The 15,065-nt window shown below is 41.6% G+C and overlaps 1 protein-coding gene across 1 annotated transcript; it reads left to right on the top strand.

Annotated features, from left to right (window-relative positions):
• Positions 1–6,086: 6,086 nt before the first annotated feature.
• LOC120660406 (ABC transporter G family member 53) lies at positions 6,087–15,065 on the top strand. Its single transcript, XM_039938930.1, has 24 exons — positions 6,087–6,583; positions 6,786–6,906; positions 7,773–7,861; positions 7,940–8,024; positions 8,114–8,273; positions 8,357–8,433; positions 8,538–8,591; positions 8,702–8,792; positions 8,881–9,182; positions 9,375–9,656; positions 9,808–10,124; positions 10,213–10,373; positions 10,523–10,626; positions 10,706–10,862; positions 10,952–11,077; positions 11,170–11,312; positions 11,436–11,768; positions 12,064–12,354; positions 12,480–12,563; positions 12,662–12,795; positions 13,278–13,505; positions 13,641–13,812; positions 14,220–14,474; positions 14,572–15,065. Exons 1-24 carry the CDS (start codon positions 6,249–6,251, stop codon positions 14,827–14,829), a joined length of 4,359 nt encoding a protein of 1,452 aa, XP_039794864.1. The 5' UTR covers positions 6,087–6,248; the 3' UTR covers positions 14,830–15,065.

Raw genomic sequence — 15,065 nt, 5'->3', positions numbered from 1 at the left:
CACCGTTTGTCCAGTTTCGCCCAAAAATAGAAATACAAGTTTTTGTCCAACATTTTCAAAGAAGTGGCAGACTGTTCGCCCCTTAAGGCCGAACTGGCCGCGCTTAGACAATCAGCATGCATTTTGAACTTTATCTTTGCCATTTTTTAAATGCCGTTAGCACTCATGCATACAATGCAAATGTTTAAGCAAAATGGCACTAAAGAACAGTCAAGCAAAGACACACTGACCCCTCATGATAGTATGGCTATTTATCCTATTTATCAGGTCAATTTCATCCTCTAATCACCTCATAACCGGCAAAATAGAAAAGGCCCTGTTATTATACCTTTGACTTGAACCCATACCTTGAACATTATCTTCAAATCTTTTCATGGTATCGATGTATTCTCATTCACTCATGGACCAACCTATACTAGTTTTTCTCTCAAGAAAATATTAGTCCATAAATATTGTCATTAATTACCAAAACTCGAATTAGGGACCTAGATATTTTCAATAGCTCAGATGATGTAATAGGTATTAATATATGAATATATACTCCCTCCATATTGGTAAAGGATGTCGTTTTGGATAAGGTTTGAGTCAAACGTTGAGAATATAAATCATCAATAACTTTTAAGTTGTTGAGTTTACAAATGTGAAAATTATATGAATAGATTTGTATTGAAAAATACTTTCATAAAAGTTTACACATATCACTTTTCTATAAATATTTTTTTTTAAAAAATAATAGGTCAAAGTTGTGTTTTGGAGACCGTGTCGCCGTTCTAAACGACTTCCTTTACCAATATGGAGAGAGTATATGGTATCCCTTTTTTCAGGACACTTGTTAGATTGATTTATTCATTTTTTTCAAGCATGATTTCAGGAAAAAGGATTTTGAAATTTCTTTTTGAAAGCATGGGATGCAAAACCACATTTATCTACTACAGATATTTAAACTACGATTGTCATATATATGGTCCTTAATACTGCACGAAAACAAAGTACATCGTCTGAACATGCAGTGCACTCCTTTGATCATACACAATACTATACATGTTTGCGCAAACTTATCAGATATGCAAAATATCTGAGAACAGATTTTAGTGTTGATTCACAGAAGACGAGTCCAGTCAATAACGGCATATTTTTGGTAACTTATCATAAATGCAAAATATTTATGCGATCAAATTTATTTGACTAATTAACTCAGGATATATATATTGTACCTCGCCTGCGCAACAAGCTCCGCTAATTCCATACGGGAATCCTCTTTTCTAAGCTGTACCTTACTATAACATTAATCATGCTATATATATAAATAGCTCGTCGTGTTAAACATTTTATTTGAAAATTTTCTTTTCTGGTAGGTGGAGTCGTATACGCTGTACAATGGGGCTCTCATAGCGGTCAACTGCACCTGCATTTATATGTTCTTCCGAGCATTTCTCGCTACCTACATAGTCAGCCGCGAGCAATACAAGTGTATCTTCATCAAGATCACTAGCAGATGAGTACTCACCATCATTTTTGACAACCAAAACACGTTTGCTTGGACAGTCACGCATGACATGTCCAAATCTCTTGCAGTGGTGACACTAGACATCTCTTCTTCTACCCGTGGATGCCACCGATGAAGTGGTTGCAGTAGGTTTCTGAGCGGGCTTTGCCACTGAATTGACGGGGCTGTCACGAAACTTGTCACTGGAAGGTGGAAGTGCTGTCCGAGTTGATGATGAATATGATGTAGCAGCATGTGCAGTCGATGGAAGACTCGAGCGGGGCTGCATGGAAAAATTCTTCCTTGCAGAATTGTTAGTCTTGATACTAGCACGTCCCCCCCTTCTCTTCCCTTTCAGCTTTACAAGCAAGATGGAACAAACAGGTTGTGTTAGTGTACTCTTTATAAGCAAGGATGTCCTGAATTTTCCGGTTTAACCCATCCAAAAATCTAGCCTTAGTGGGTTCCACATCCTCCTCTAAATTGCAGCGCAGCATACCCATTTGCAGCTCTTGGTAATATTCTTCTACACTTTTAGTGCCCAGTTTCAATTGCTGCAGCTGATTTAAGATCACGCGCATAGTAAGATGGAACAAACCTAGCCCTCGTGATCCGTTTCAAAGCATCCCAAGTTTGTGGCATGTTATCAGGATTTTTCTTGCCATATTCTATCCACCAAACAGAAGCAAAATCAGTAAACTCACTAGTTGTAGCCCTAACACGTGCGTTCTCAAGGAAGTCATGACAAGTAAACTTTTGATCGACAACCATCTACCAAGTAAGATAAGCATCATGATTATATTTATCATCAAAAGAGGAAATCTTAATTTTTATCTTACTGAAAGCATTGTCATTGTTGTGTACCTCACGTGGACGCTGTCCACCCATACCCCGATGGTTATGGCGTCGACGTCGCTGATATCGATCCTCAACTTCGATGTTAGCAGAATAATCAGCATCCGAATTTTGTGCACCCTCATCCTTTTCTCTATGCTGTTCATGAGTCCGTGCATGGAGCTCATCGAAACATCTCAAAAGAGCAGCAAGACTCTATGCGATCAAATTTACTAGGAATATTGGCGCGCTTCGCCGCGCCCGCTTCTGAAGTCACGGGCTCACGGTCACGCGCGCAGGTCCAAGTTTGTTTCACCGATTTGCTGTTTTGGTGGCCAGTATTGTGAACGGCAGTCTATGACGTGTAACTCATTCAAACTGTGTTAACTCGTCCGGTTGCTTTTCCTTACTAATGGATCAGAAACTAATATTGATGGAAGGCACGAAAGACTGCAAATATAAATATAAACATGAGAAAGGATCTATACGGATATCAGAAAGATTCTTGCAACTTAGGACATGCTTATTGTATATAGATCTCTGTGAAATCAGTGTGAAAATTATCTCAACCGAGCAGGTATTATAGTAGCCATACAAAGGATGGATAAATTAACCAAATTTTGTACAAAGAAAAGGCTACTTCAGCTAGTGCAAACCATCAACTAACTTGGCGATGAAGAATATGTCAATCTTGGTCTCATTGATTGGTCACATGTTACCTGTGGAAACATAACACAAAGCTGAGGTAATCATAGTGAGTGCTGCAGTACAATAAGAAAATAGAAATTTCCAGTGGTAAAAATGAGAAAAAAATATATATTTGTTGTACATGATGTAGTCAGTCAGCATGTAGGCAATGGACAAATGGATTATAATGGGCCACCACCTTGAAACATGTCAAAGCATTGAAATTGCAGGAAGGTAAGCTACACACGTTCTTTGGTCAGAAAGTGTCATGGTAGAGGAAATGCTATAGCAATCCAATTAAATTTATCAAACCAAAATATACTGAACTTATGTGCAAAGACAACTTCAATAAATAGATCACACAAAGAACTATCAGAGACTGCTGTCTATAGTTGAGACAATTCAATATACATCCCTGGCCTAGCTAAAGCTGAATCAGTAAATAGTTTTTTGCTGAATGTGTAACAGGGGAACATTGTCCATTGTGGTATTAGAACTATTTCTCCGAGGAAAAACACATGATGGCATGTCAACAGTATATCTCATCTACAGAAATACAGAGCACGACAAACACTAAAAAGCACAAGTCAAAACAATCTTATCGTCTATAAAATTAGCATGAAACCAAGTGGAGAACTGAAAGGTTAACAGATAAAATCTCTGAATCTGCATATATTATCTGTCATTTCATAACTGAGGTAAGCAATGACAAAAGGCACCGATTTCACTACTACCGCAAGCTCGGAAAAAAGGCACTAATTTCTTGACGCTACAAATTTAAAACCACTGCATATCGTTTCATGCGGTCACTAATGAACACCATGAAGTATTGTAAAACCGAGAAAAGGGCAAGGATGTGCAGTATCTCTGCTTTGTCATCTTAGCCCAAATATTGCATCCCAGCAGCAAAAGGCAAGCTGAAATAGATGGAAAAGTAGAGAAAATCAGTATTGGCATATAGCAACGTATTAATTGATTAAATTGTTAGCTGAATCTGCGTGTTTGGCCGCCAAATCTGTTCAGATAGTGGCATTATGAACCTTTCTAAAACCCAGCCATAAAGATAACATGAACTATGATCCATGACATTGATGAATCCTCATCATCGAGTAACATAACTTTATGCGTGCAAAAAAAAAACAGATGCACCTTAGGGGAAAAACAATTTAGTATTGTACTCAGCAAACAGCTAACTTAAGGAAATTTCAAGAGCTGGTTGCATTTAACACAAAGGACTCTTATCTTATGTTTCATGAAGTCCCAAAAAGGTAAATATAATGGAGAAACCTGAGAGCCCAAGTATTCACCTCTTGTTTAGTTACTTATAAATCTTCTACAGTAAAACACAATTAGAATGGTACAGAGGGGGAAATTGACAGTATGAACCAATGTGCAGGAACAAAATCAGATGGACTATGCAACCTAGGCACTAACTCAAGTAACTAACATGGGCAAAAAAACAAATATTCTGCTGGTTCTACATAAGAAACATCAAGGTTCCATGGATACACTTTAGTCAGTCTTGTGATCTCCCTCTAGAATTGCAGGAAAGCATGCCATCAAAATAGGTGAAGGATCACCAACACTAAAGGATACTAAACCGAAATTCATCTAAGTGAGTCAAGAGTTCTGAGAAAATATAAAAAAAATCAGTCGGAGGCCATGATGCATTTCCATACCATCCGAACCAAGAAGAAATGAGAATGGCTGTTTTTGCTCATGGTCCTTGTGGATCCATCGGCATCGTCAACAGCTTTGTTCACCCTGGCTGGGTCTCTCATTGATTCGCCATGCCGCGGCCACGCCCAACATGGTGTGCTCTCCACACAGCGGCACAGCCGCACGGGTCCCAAAGATCTATCTGGCGGGCGGCCCAACGTCGCTCGACCACTAGCTTAGGCAGCGTTGATGCATAAATCGGAGGATAGAAAGGTGCCGACGGAGACAACGATGCACAGCTCCACAACAGAGAGATGGCCGTAGGAGAGAATGGCGGCGGCGGATAAAGGGCGTGGGGACAGCAAGCGGTGCCGTGCACAGGAACAGGCAAAGGGAGGTGCAGGATTGGGGAGCAGTATGGAAGTCGGCCATGTCCGATTTGGATGTTAATGGTAGGAGGAGGGAGCGGTGGTAAAGAGATCAACAACGAGCTCAAGCGCTCGATGGAGGACTCGAGGAACAAGCATCAATCAGGAAATGCGAGGGAACCGCACAATCGAGTGGATCTGGAACTTACCAATGGCCTGAAGAGAACCAAGGCAGTTCAGGAGAAGAGCTGCGGGCCAGCGGTACCGCGCCGGGAGCATGGCGGCGTCAGGCGGCCTCGGCGCCGACGCACCGCTGGTGGACTCCTCTGCTGCCGCCCTCCTCCTACGGCACCGAGATTTCGCCCTCCCCAAACCCTGGCCGCCTCCATGAGAGGAAAAGGAAAACGAAAAAGAGGCGCAGCGAAGGCGGTGCGGCAGGAAGGAGCCCCACGCAGAGAGCGAAAAGAGGCCGGAGTGTCCATGGCGCAGTGAAGGCGGTACGGCAGCAGGAGGCCCACACGCAGAGGGCGACGCGTGGGCGCGACGCCCGTGCGACCAATCCACAGCCCGCGTCGGTCGTCCTCTCCCCGGCACGTGTCGATCGGCGAGCGTCCGAGTCCTCTCGCGGCTCTCTCTTCACGGCGGATAGTAATAAGAGTATTTGACAAATTAACTTAGGATATATCATATATTGTACCTCGCCTGCACATTAAGCTCCGCCGAATTCCATACCGGAATCCTCTTTTCTAAGCTGTACCTTAAATAGCTCGTACATGGTCCTACTTTTTTTTCTAAAAAAGAATTTGACTTTGTGCTTCTAGAAGGCCTCGTGCATGCAGGTGTGTGCGCTGTTGCAGTGCTAGCTGTTTATACCAGCACGAGCTTTATCTCCGGAATACAATCAATTACAAACCCCAAACCATGCAAAACTTGTCAACGAGTTTCTATATATCCCGCACATCCAGCTTCTGCCGTCGTCAGCGTCTACGTCATCGTCTCCTTCCTCTGATCCCTCACCTCTATATAACGTGGCCGTCTCTTTCTTCCTCCCCCCAATCCGACGCGACACGAGCGCACGAGCCGACGAGGAGGCGCAACGACCTGCCACTGATCGATCATCCTTCTGCCCGCCGGCTTTATTCGTTGTTGTGTAGGGGGGAGGCGAGAGGAAACCGAGTGAGACTAACTAACCTGTTCTTCTTGCCGCCGGCGGCATGGACGACGCCGGGGAGATACACGCGCTGGGGAGCCTGCGGCGGGAGGGCTCGGTGTGGTCGGCGGCGGGCGACAACGTGTTCTCGCTGTCTTCGCGCGGGGACGGCAGCGGCGCGGAGGACGACGAGGAGGCGCTCCGGTGGGCGGCGCTGGAGAAGCTGCCCACCTACGACCGCGCGCGGACGGCCGTGCTGGCCATGCCCGAGGGCGAGCTCCGGGAGGTGAACGTGCAGAAGCTCGGGCCCCAGGAGCGCCACGCGCTGCTGCAGCGGCTCGCCTGGGTCGGCGACGACCACCAGCGCTTCCTCTCCAAGTTCAAGGACCGCGTCGACCGGTGAGATGCCCAATCGCGCTGCCGCCATGATCATATCCCACAGTGTCCACCACCGTGCGCCGCCGTGGAATCTCATCGTCGATTAGTTAAAATATAATAGGGCCAAATGTTCTAGATAAATTTTTTTTCCTTCTTCGAATCTTTAAACCAGGATTATAGTTGAGATGCGATGATTTCATCTGTGTTCCTTTTTGTGGTTCAGAGTAGGGATTGAGCTGCCGAAGATCGAAGTGCGGTACGACAACCTGAACGTCGAGGCAGAGGCGTATGTTGGCAGCAGGGGCCTGCCAACCATCTTCAACACCTATGCCAATGTGCTTGAGGTATGTTCCACAAGGACTTGGACTCGAGTACTTTTTTCCTTTTCTTTTCTTTTTTTTAAAAAGAAGAAGATCTACACCAAAAACCAGTCAAATTTTGGCAAATCGGTTCAGATTAGGAAGCAGCGTAATTCAGAAAACTCTTTGTTGTCAGCAGGCAAGCAACATTTATAATTCACCATGGTTGGGGGAATTGACACGCTTAGAAGATAGTGTTAGGAGGCATGTCACATCAAACAGAGGAAGCTCATTGGAGCAGAGTCTGAACCTGAATACCGTTAAAGAATGGATTCTGCTGATGCCCACTGTCCACCACATGCTGTCCAATTGCACACGCTATCCAGTCAGTGGCAGCAGTCTCGCGAGTAAATTGTAAATACAATACTGAACAATTTGGCTACGCAACAAAGAAACTGAATGGACGCTGATGGGTTTCAGGTCAACGTACCAATTTGACAATTTTCTTCCCTTTCTTCACTCACGGTACATGTGAACAAAACAAAACATTGTGCCCAAATCACAGCATGTAGTTTCAAACTTGGAATGTCCTGTTTAGACAACACGGATTTAACGTAACCAAATTTGACCTGCACTGAGTTCCGTCACATCTCATTTACGCCTAGGGGTGCCAATGGTTAACCATTAGGTGCCCTTCCAACCCTCTAGTTCAAAATTTTGTACTAATTCTCCAAAATCATATCTCAATTTAGAAAACTAGTACAAAATTTTGAACTAAAGATGGTTGGAGGTACACCTAAGGGTCACCCATTTGCACCCCTATTTATGCCCTTTTTGATGACATGATATGCCCTTGTGTTGTGGTATCCTCTTTTCCGTGGCCTGACATGTTGGTAACCATCACCAAACAGGGCATCGCAAATTTTCTGCACTTAACACCAAGTAGGAAGCAGAAAATATCGATTCTTCACAATGTCAGTGGCATCATCAAGCCGCACAGGTAACTTTCGTCAAAGTCATGTTATCGATCACCGAATCATCTCCATGGAGTATTTCGTCTTATCCCTGGTATTTTCAGAATGACCTTGCTATTGGGTCCTCCTGGTGCTGGCAAAACATCGCTGCTTCTAGCCTTGGCTGGAACACTCCCGTCAAGTCTCAAGGTACTTGCTTTGCGTTTCATGGCACTCTCTCTGTCATGAATATACCTTGAGAGTACTACTAATATGATGATATACTGCAACTACAAAAGGTAACAGGGAATATTACTTACAATGGGCACACAATGGACGAGTTTGAGGCCCGGAGATCAGCTGCATATGTCAGCCAACATGATCTGCACATGGGGGAATTGACGGTTCGTGAGACCGTCAATTTCTCTGCAAAATGCCAAGGAATTGGTCACCGTTATGGTAAGACTGTGAAAACATATACAAAACTCCTCTCAGCAGCATATCAGATTGAGTTACTAACATTCGATAAAAAAAATGTTCAGACTTGCTAGTGGAATTGTCAAGGAGAGAAAAGGAAGCAAGTATCGTACCGGATCCAGAAACAGACATCTACATGAAGGTTTGATGCAAATCGCATCAGCTTTAAGCTGGCACAAACTGTTTTTTTATCACCTAGAGAAATTAAAGTTACAAGTTTGTGGCATCATCATTTTAATTATGTAGGCTGCTGCCACAGGAGAGCAAAAGGCTGACGTGGTCACAAATCACATACTAAAGGTGCAGCCAACTAGAGTGCCAACAAATTTACCTCCCAAGTTCTCAAAGATTTCAGAAGACTAAAAAGTATTACATTACTAATATTTATTGTATATTCCAACAATTTATAGGTCTTGGGGCTGGATATCTGTGCTGACACAATCGTTGGAAACAATATGCTGAGAGGCATATCCGGAGGCCAAAAGAAGCGAGTAACTACAGGTAATGTAACCTTGGGAATTAAGTATCAGATGCTTACATATTAATCCTCTATGATCTAACTCATCTACACCTGAAATTGGTCGTGCAGCTGAAATGCTTGTCACCCCAGGACGAGCCCTTTTCATGGATGAGATATCAACAGGACTTGACAGCTCAACGACCTTTCAGATTGTGAACTCTATCCGGCAAACCATTCACATTGTTGGCGGAACAGCAGTCATTGCTTTGCTACAACCTGCACCGGAGACATATGAACTGTTCGATGATATAATTCTCCTCTCAGACGGTCAGGTTGTCTACAGTGGCCCTCGTGAACATGTGCTCCAGTTCTTTGAATCGGTTGGCTTCAAATGCCCGCAGCGGAAAGGTGTAGCCGACTTCTTGCAAGAAGTGAGTTCTATACTTTCATTACAGTTCTGCATCTATCTTTTCCTACCAGGGAATTTTATAAAATATAAAGATCTCTAAACACCTCAAGTAATATTTCAGCACACTGTAATGCTAGGATCATATTTTCTGTAATATTGAACTGTTCTGGGGGCTATAATGCAACTTTGATGAGCAACAATTGAAATGTGGCAGGTTACATCAAGGAAAGATCAGAGACAATACTGGAAACATGGTGATGAGACCTACCGATATGTTCCTGTGAAGGAGTTTGCAGAAGCATTTCAATCTTTCCACATTGGTGAGGCTATACGAAATGAGTTGGCAGTCCCCTTTGACAAGAGCACAAGCCATCCTGCTGCACTTAAAACATCAAAATATGGTGCCAGCATGAAAGAACTACTTAAAGCAAATATCAACAGAGAGATATTGTTAATGAAAAGAAACTCATTTGTGTACATATTCAAGGCAGTTCAGGTGATTCTCAAAAACTGAAGCTTTTCAAATTTGAATTATATCAGCTTCACCTTCAATAATCTTCAAAACAAGTTGAATAATAACCTTGTTTTTTTACTCAGTAAAGCATAAACTAAATAACGTCTCTTTTGTTACTTTATCCATTGTTCAGTTAACACTCATGGCAATCATTGCAATGACGGTTTTCCTCCGAACCAATATGCATCATGACTCACTAACAAATGGAAGGATATACATGGGTGCTCTGTTCTTTGGGATCCTGATGATCATGTTCAATGGATTGGCAGAAATTGGCCTGACTATTGCAAAGCTCCCAGTTTTTTTCAAGCAAAGGGATCTTCTCTTCTATCCTGCTTGGACATACTCCTTGCCATCATGGATCATTAAGATCCCCCTCTCCTTCCTTAATGTAACAATTTGGGTCTTCATAACATACTATGTCATTGGATTTGATCCCAATGTAGAAAGGTAATTAAACCAATATTTCTATACTAGATAAGCAAGTTATGAGTGTATTACAGAGGCTAACCAAATTTTAAAAAACACAATGTTGCAGACTTTTTAGACAGTTCCTGCTCCTCTTACTAATGAATGAGGCATCATCTGGATTGTTCCGTTTCATTGCTGGGCTTGCAAGGCATCAGGTTGTTGCAAGCACCCTTGGTTCATTCGGCATTCTAATTTTTATGCTTTTGGGTGGATTCCTCCTGGCAAGAGGTATGCAAAAATATCTAACTCAAAATATAGTGTTTCCATATACAAAGAATTGGTTTGAGTTGCCTAATTTCAGTTGTTAGCTGCGCATCTGATGTGGTTGTGGTACTTATATAGAAATCACGAATTAAACTACTCCTTTGATTTAACAGAGAATGTGAAGAAATGGTGGATCTGGGGGTACTGGATATCACCCCTGATGTATGCACAGAATGCCATATCAGTGAATGAATTCCTGGGTGACAGCTGGAATAAGGTAAAAGCTATTTTCAGAAAAGTATAACTTTCACAAGTCTGGCCAATCGATAAAGCTTACAGATGCTTCTATGTAACAGATACTCCCCGGTTCCACAGAACCACTTGGAAAGCTTGTTCTGGAATCTCGTGGTCTTTTTCCTGAGGCAAAATGGTACTGGATTGGTGTGGGTGCCTTGATTGGATATGTGCTGCTATTCAATATCCTATACACTGTCTGCCTCACATTCCTCAAGCGTGAGTAAAAAATTATATTTAAAAGGATTTAAAATAAATATGGCACAGACAAAGATCAAACTAAATCTTACAAATTATGCTATCTGCAGCATTTGATAGCAATCAGCCGACAATTTCTGAGGAGACATTGAAGATAAAACAAGCAAATCTAACTGGTGAAGTTTTAGAAGCATCGTCAAGAGGAAGGGTTGCCAGCAATACAGTAACAACTAGAAGTAATTATAGTTTCATCTTCACCAATCAACATGACAAAAGAATATATTTATGTGCAATTTTATGATGATCATGCGTATGTGATGTCTATCAGGTACTGTGGATGGGAGCAATGATGAAGCAGATTCCAACCATGCAACAGTAAATTCTAGTCCCGTCAACAAAGGAATGGTCCTCCCTTTTGTACCTCTCTCCATCACTTTTGAAGATATAAGATACAGTGTCGACATGCCAGAGGTATTTAATTTTTAAGGAAATTATTAGAAATACAAATATTCTTACAGAATTCCTTATATTCTCATACTATCTAAGAGCAAAACCTTCATTTGCAATAATTTATTTATCCAATAAAACATGTAGGAAATCAGAGCACAAGGTGTCAAAGAGACCCGGTTGCAACTATTGAAGGGTATAAGTGGTTCATTTAGGCCAGGAGTACTTACTGCTCTAATGGGTGTCAGTGGTGCTGGCAAGACAACGCTGATGGATGTGTTGGCTGGGAGGAAGACCAGCGGATACATTGAGGGCAACATTACCATATCAGGTTACCCAAAGAAGCAAGAAACTTTTGCTCGTGTATCAGGATATTGTGAGCAGAATGACATCCATTCACCAAATGTTACCGTCTACGAGTCTCTTGCATTCTCTGCATGGCTCAGATTACCTGCTGATGTTGATTCCTCAACAAGAAAGGTTTGCTAAAGATTCAAGACATCACCTCTTTTCAACAAAATATAATATAAGTGCATATACTTTAAAATTACGTGAAACACGATTAGAATGAGAAGGTTAAATTTTCCGGTTGATCTAAAATGTTATACCGTGATATAAATGGAGATCTTGACAATACAGTTCATAGAAAAATTTGAGATAGATATAGATATATGACATGACATGCCAGTCATATTTACAGTTTATCTCAGGTAATAATTTCTTTAGTCAGCGTCCCACTATGTACTGATTCATGAAACCTGGTTTGCTATGGCAGATGTTTATTGATGAGGTTATGGAGCTTGTGGAACTTTTACCCTTAAAAGATGCATTGGTGGGATTGCCTGGTGTGAGTGGATTATCAACAGAGCAAAGGAAGAGGCTAACAATAGCAGTTGAGCTGGTTGCTAACCCTTCTATCATTTTCATGGATGAACCGACATCTGGACTTGATGCACGAGCAGCAGCCATTGTCATGAGGGCAATCCGGAATACTGTGGACACAGGAAGAACAGTTGTTTGTACCATTCACCAACCAAGCATCGATATCTTTGAATCTTTTGATGAGGTGAAGAATACTATACGAAACATTCTTTTTCCAGAATGCAGAAGAGTAAAACAACACATTGGCCATTTGCATTGTTTCTATACCTTTTAACATCTAATGGGCAATGGCTCTGTGCACCCTTGCAGCTCTTCCTAATGAAACGTGGAGGTGAAGAGATTTATGTAGGTCCATTAGGCCGCCATTCATGTGAACTCATTAAATATTTTGAGGTGAACAAGAGCAAATTAACTATTTTATTTTTCCACCAATTTATGGTTTTGCACTGAAGCAACATGTTATCTAACTGGTTTGCGTTGATTCTACCAAGGCTATTGAAGGTGTCAGCAGCATAAAAGACGGCTACAACCCTTCAACATGGATGCTAGAAGTGACTAGTACAATGCAAGAACAAATAACTGGTGTTAACTTTAGTGAAGTATACAAGAGTTCAGAATTATATAGGTATGCGCATATGTGTTATGGTCCATAGTTTAATTATCTAATTGAGGACTGAAGAAGTACAGACCTATCTAACATTGATTAAGGTTCTGAATTCTCAAATTTGAAAATAGTGAAGAGGCTAAAAATGGCTTATTTATTATTTTCAAACAGTATTTTAAGGCTGCAGATCATTAAAATTCAAAGTACAAGGCCTTTTTTAAGAGTTTGGATTTTACTTCGTAGAGCCATATGCACCCATTTTGATACCACCAAGAGTTAGGGTACCGGGTCCACATTCGTAGCTGAATATTTGTGTTTTCCCTAGTTTCAAATAATATGTGCATAAATAATTCTGAAACCATAGACATCCCCTTTCAGAAGTTTCAGAGTACTGTAGCACTATTTTCTATTTTTAACTGATATTTCATTTCCACAAAAAGATAGTATGTTTTCAAATAATGTCTTGGTCCATTATTAATATTGTCATGTTCTTGTATTTTCAGGAGGAACAGAACTTTAATAAAGGAGTTAAGCACACCTCCTGAAGGTTCAACAGACCTATCCTTTCCAACAGAATACTCGCAGACCTTCCTGACACAGTGTTTTGCTTGCCTGTGGAAGCAAAGTATGTCATATTGGAGAAATCCTCCATATACTGCTGTCAAATACTTCTATACAACAGTGATTGCCCTGTTGTTTGGAACAATGTTCTGGGGTGTAGGCAGAAAAAGGTAATGATAATAAACAAAAAAAAGGAAGTGGAGAATTGTGAATGTCGAATTTCCTACAGTTTTATAGAGGCTACCTCTAGTCCCCATTTGTCACAAACTTGCATGCAGTACACTGAAGATATTATACTCTTGCAGGGATAATCAACAGGACTTGTTCAATGCCATGGGCTCTATGTATGCCTCGGTTATTTTCATGGGAGTACAGAATTCTGGTTCAGTTCAGCCAGTTGTATCAGTTGAGCGGACAGTCTTTTACAGGGAAAGGGCAGCTCACATGTACTCACCTTTGCCATATGCATTGGGACAGGTAAAGTTCATTGCAATTCACTACATCCAACAATCATTTCAAAATCAAAGTGAAAAAAAATAATGAGTCAAACAGAGATAGCACATTAAATTTGGTTGTAAGAAGTAACAAGTAGATGCAATAATGTATACATTCAAGACTATATTTCTTCCATTAAAAGATCGTACGGACAGTAATGTTCCTTCAAACTACAAATTGAGAGGTAGAAATAAAAGGAACAACCAATCCTTCTAGTGGGTGGTGTGGTCAGATCTTTCAGGAAAAGCATAGGTGATTAAGTTCTTGCAGGGATAGAATGTGTTCGGGTCTATGTATGACTCTCTTCTTCTATTGATACAATGATACGCAGCTCTCCTGCGTGTTCGAGAAAAAAAAACAATCCTTCTAACTTGTACTCCCCTTTGCAGGTTGCAATTGAACTTCCATACATCTTTGTTCAGTCGTTAATATATGGTGTGCTAGTGTATGCTATGATTGGGTTCGAATGGACAGCTGCCAAGTTCTTTTGGTACCTGTTCTTCATGTACTTCACCTTAGCGTACTACACATTTTACGGGATGATGATGGTGGGCCTGACTCCAAACTACAACGTGTCCTCGGTTGCTTCCACGGCGTTTTATGCCATTTGGAACCTTTTCTCAGGATTTTTAATACCAAGAACTGTAAGTACACTAGCAACTCTTTCAGAGGTCTAGCAGTTTTCCTTACTTTTTGTTATGTACTAACCCACCTGTGCTACATGGCAACTTCCCGCTACAGAGAATTCCAGTATGGTGGAGGTGGTTCTACTGGATTTGCCCCATCGCATGGACACTCAACGGTCTGGTCACTTCACAGTTTGGAGATGTAACCGAGAAGTTTGCTAATGGGGTGCGTGTATCTGACTTTGTCGAAGACTACTTCGGGTACCATCACGACTTCCTGTGGGCAGTCGCCGTAGTGGTGGTTGCGTTTCCTGTGCTCTTTGCATTGCTTTTTGGGCTCTCGCTCAAGATCTTCAACTTCCAGAAGAGATAACCGGTGAAGACAACTTGATTTATCCCGTGGCCCGAATAGTGCAGACATTGCAGAAGAAGGGTTCTGTAATTGTTAGTGTGTAAATAGAATAGGTATTAATCAGAACTATTGAAATCGAGAATCATTGTACAGCCCTACAGCAGATAAGAGGGTATTTTGCCTGTTGGTGTAAAATTAACCGACAATGCCTCACACCTTACGATGTTATTCAAAGTTCAGGTTTTGCAAATTTTGTA

The sequence above is a fragment of the Panicum virgatum genome, chromosome 2N (genome assembly GCF_016808335.1).
Source record: "Panicum virgatum strain AP13 chromosome 2N, P.virgatum_v5, whole genome shotgun sequence".
NCBI lineage: Eukaryota > Viridiplantae > Streptophyta > Magnoliopsida > Poales > Poaceae > Panicum > Panicum virgatum.
Note: the sequence above shows the minus strand (reverse complement) of the source record. Positions and strands in the feature narration are given on the sequence as shown.

What these genes read in the sequence shown, in the direction of transcription:
- LOC120660406 (XM_039938930.1), top strand. Translation starts at nt 6,249, where the DNA reads ATGGACGACGCCGGGGAGATACACGCGCTGGGGAGCCTGCGGCGGGAG. An exon ending in TTTGATCCCAATGTAGAAAG is followed by an intron (nt 10,125 to 10,212) that starts GTAATTAAACCA and finishes ACAATGTTGCAG; the next exon opens with ACTTTTTAGACAGTTCCTGC. An exon ending in TTGATTCCTCAACAAGAAAG is followed by an intron (nt 11,769 to 12,063) that starts GTTTGCTAAAGA and finishes TTGCTATGGCAG; the next exon opens with ATGTTTATTGATGAGGTTAT.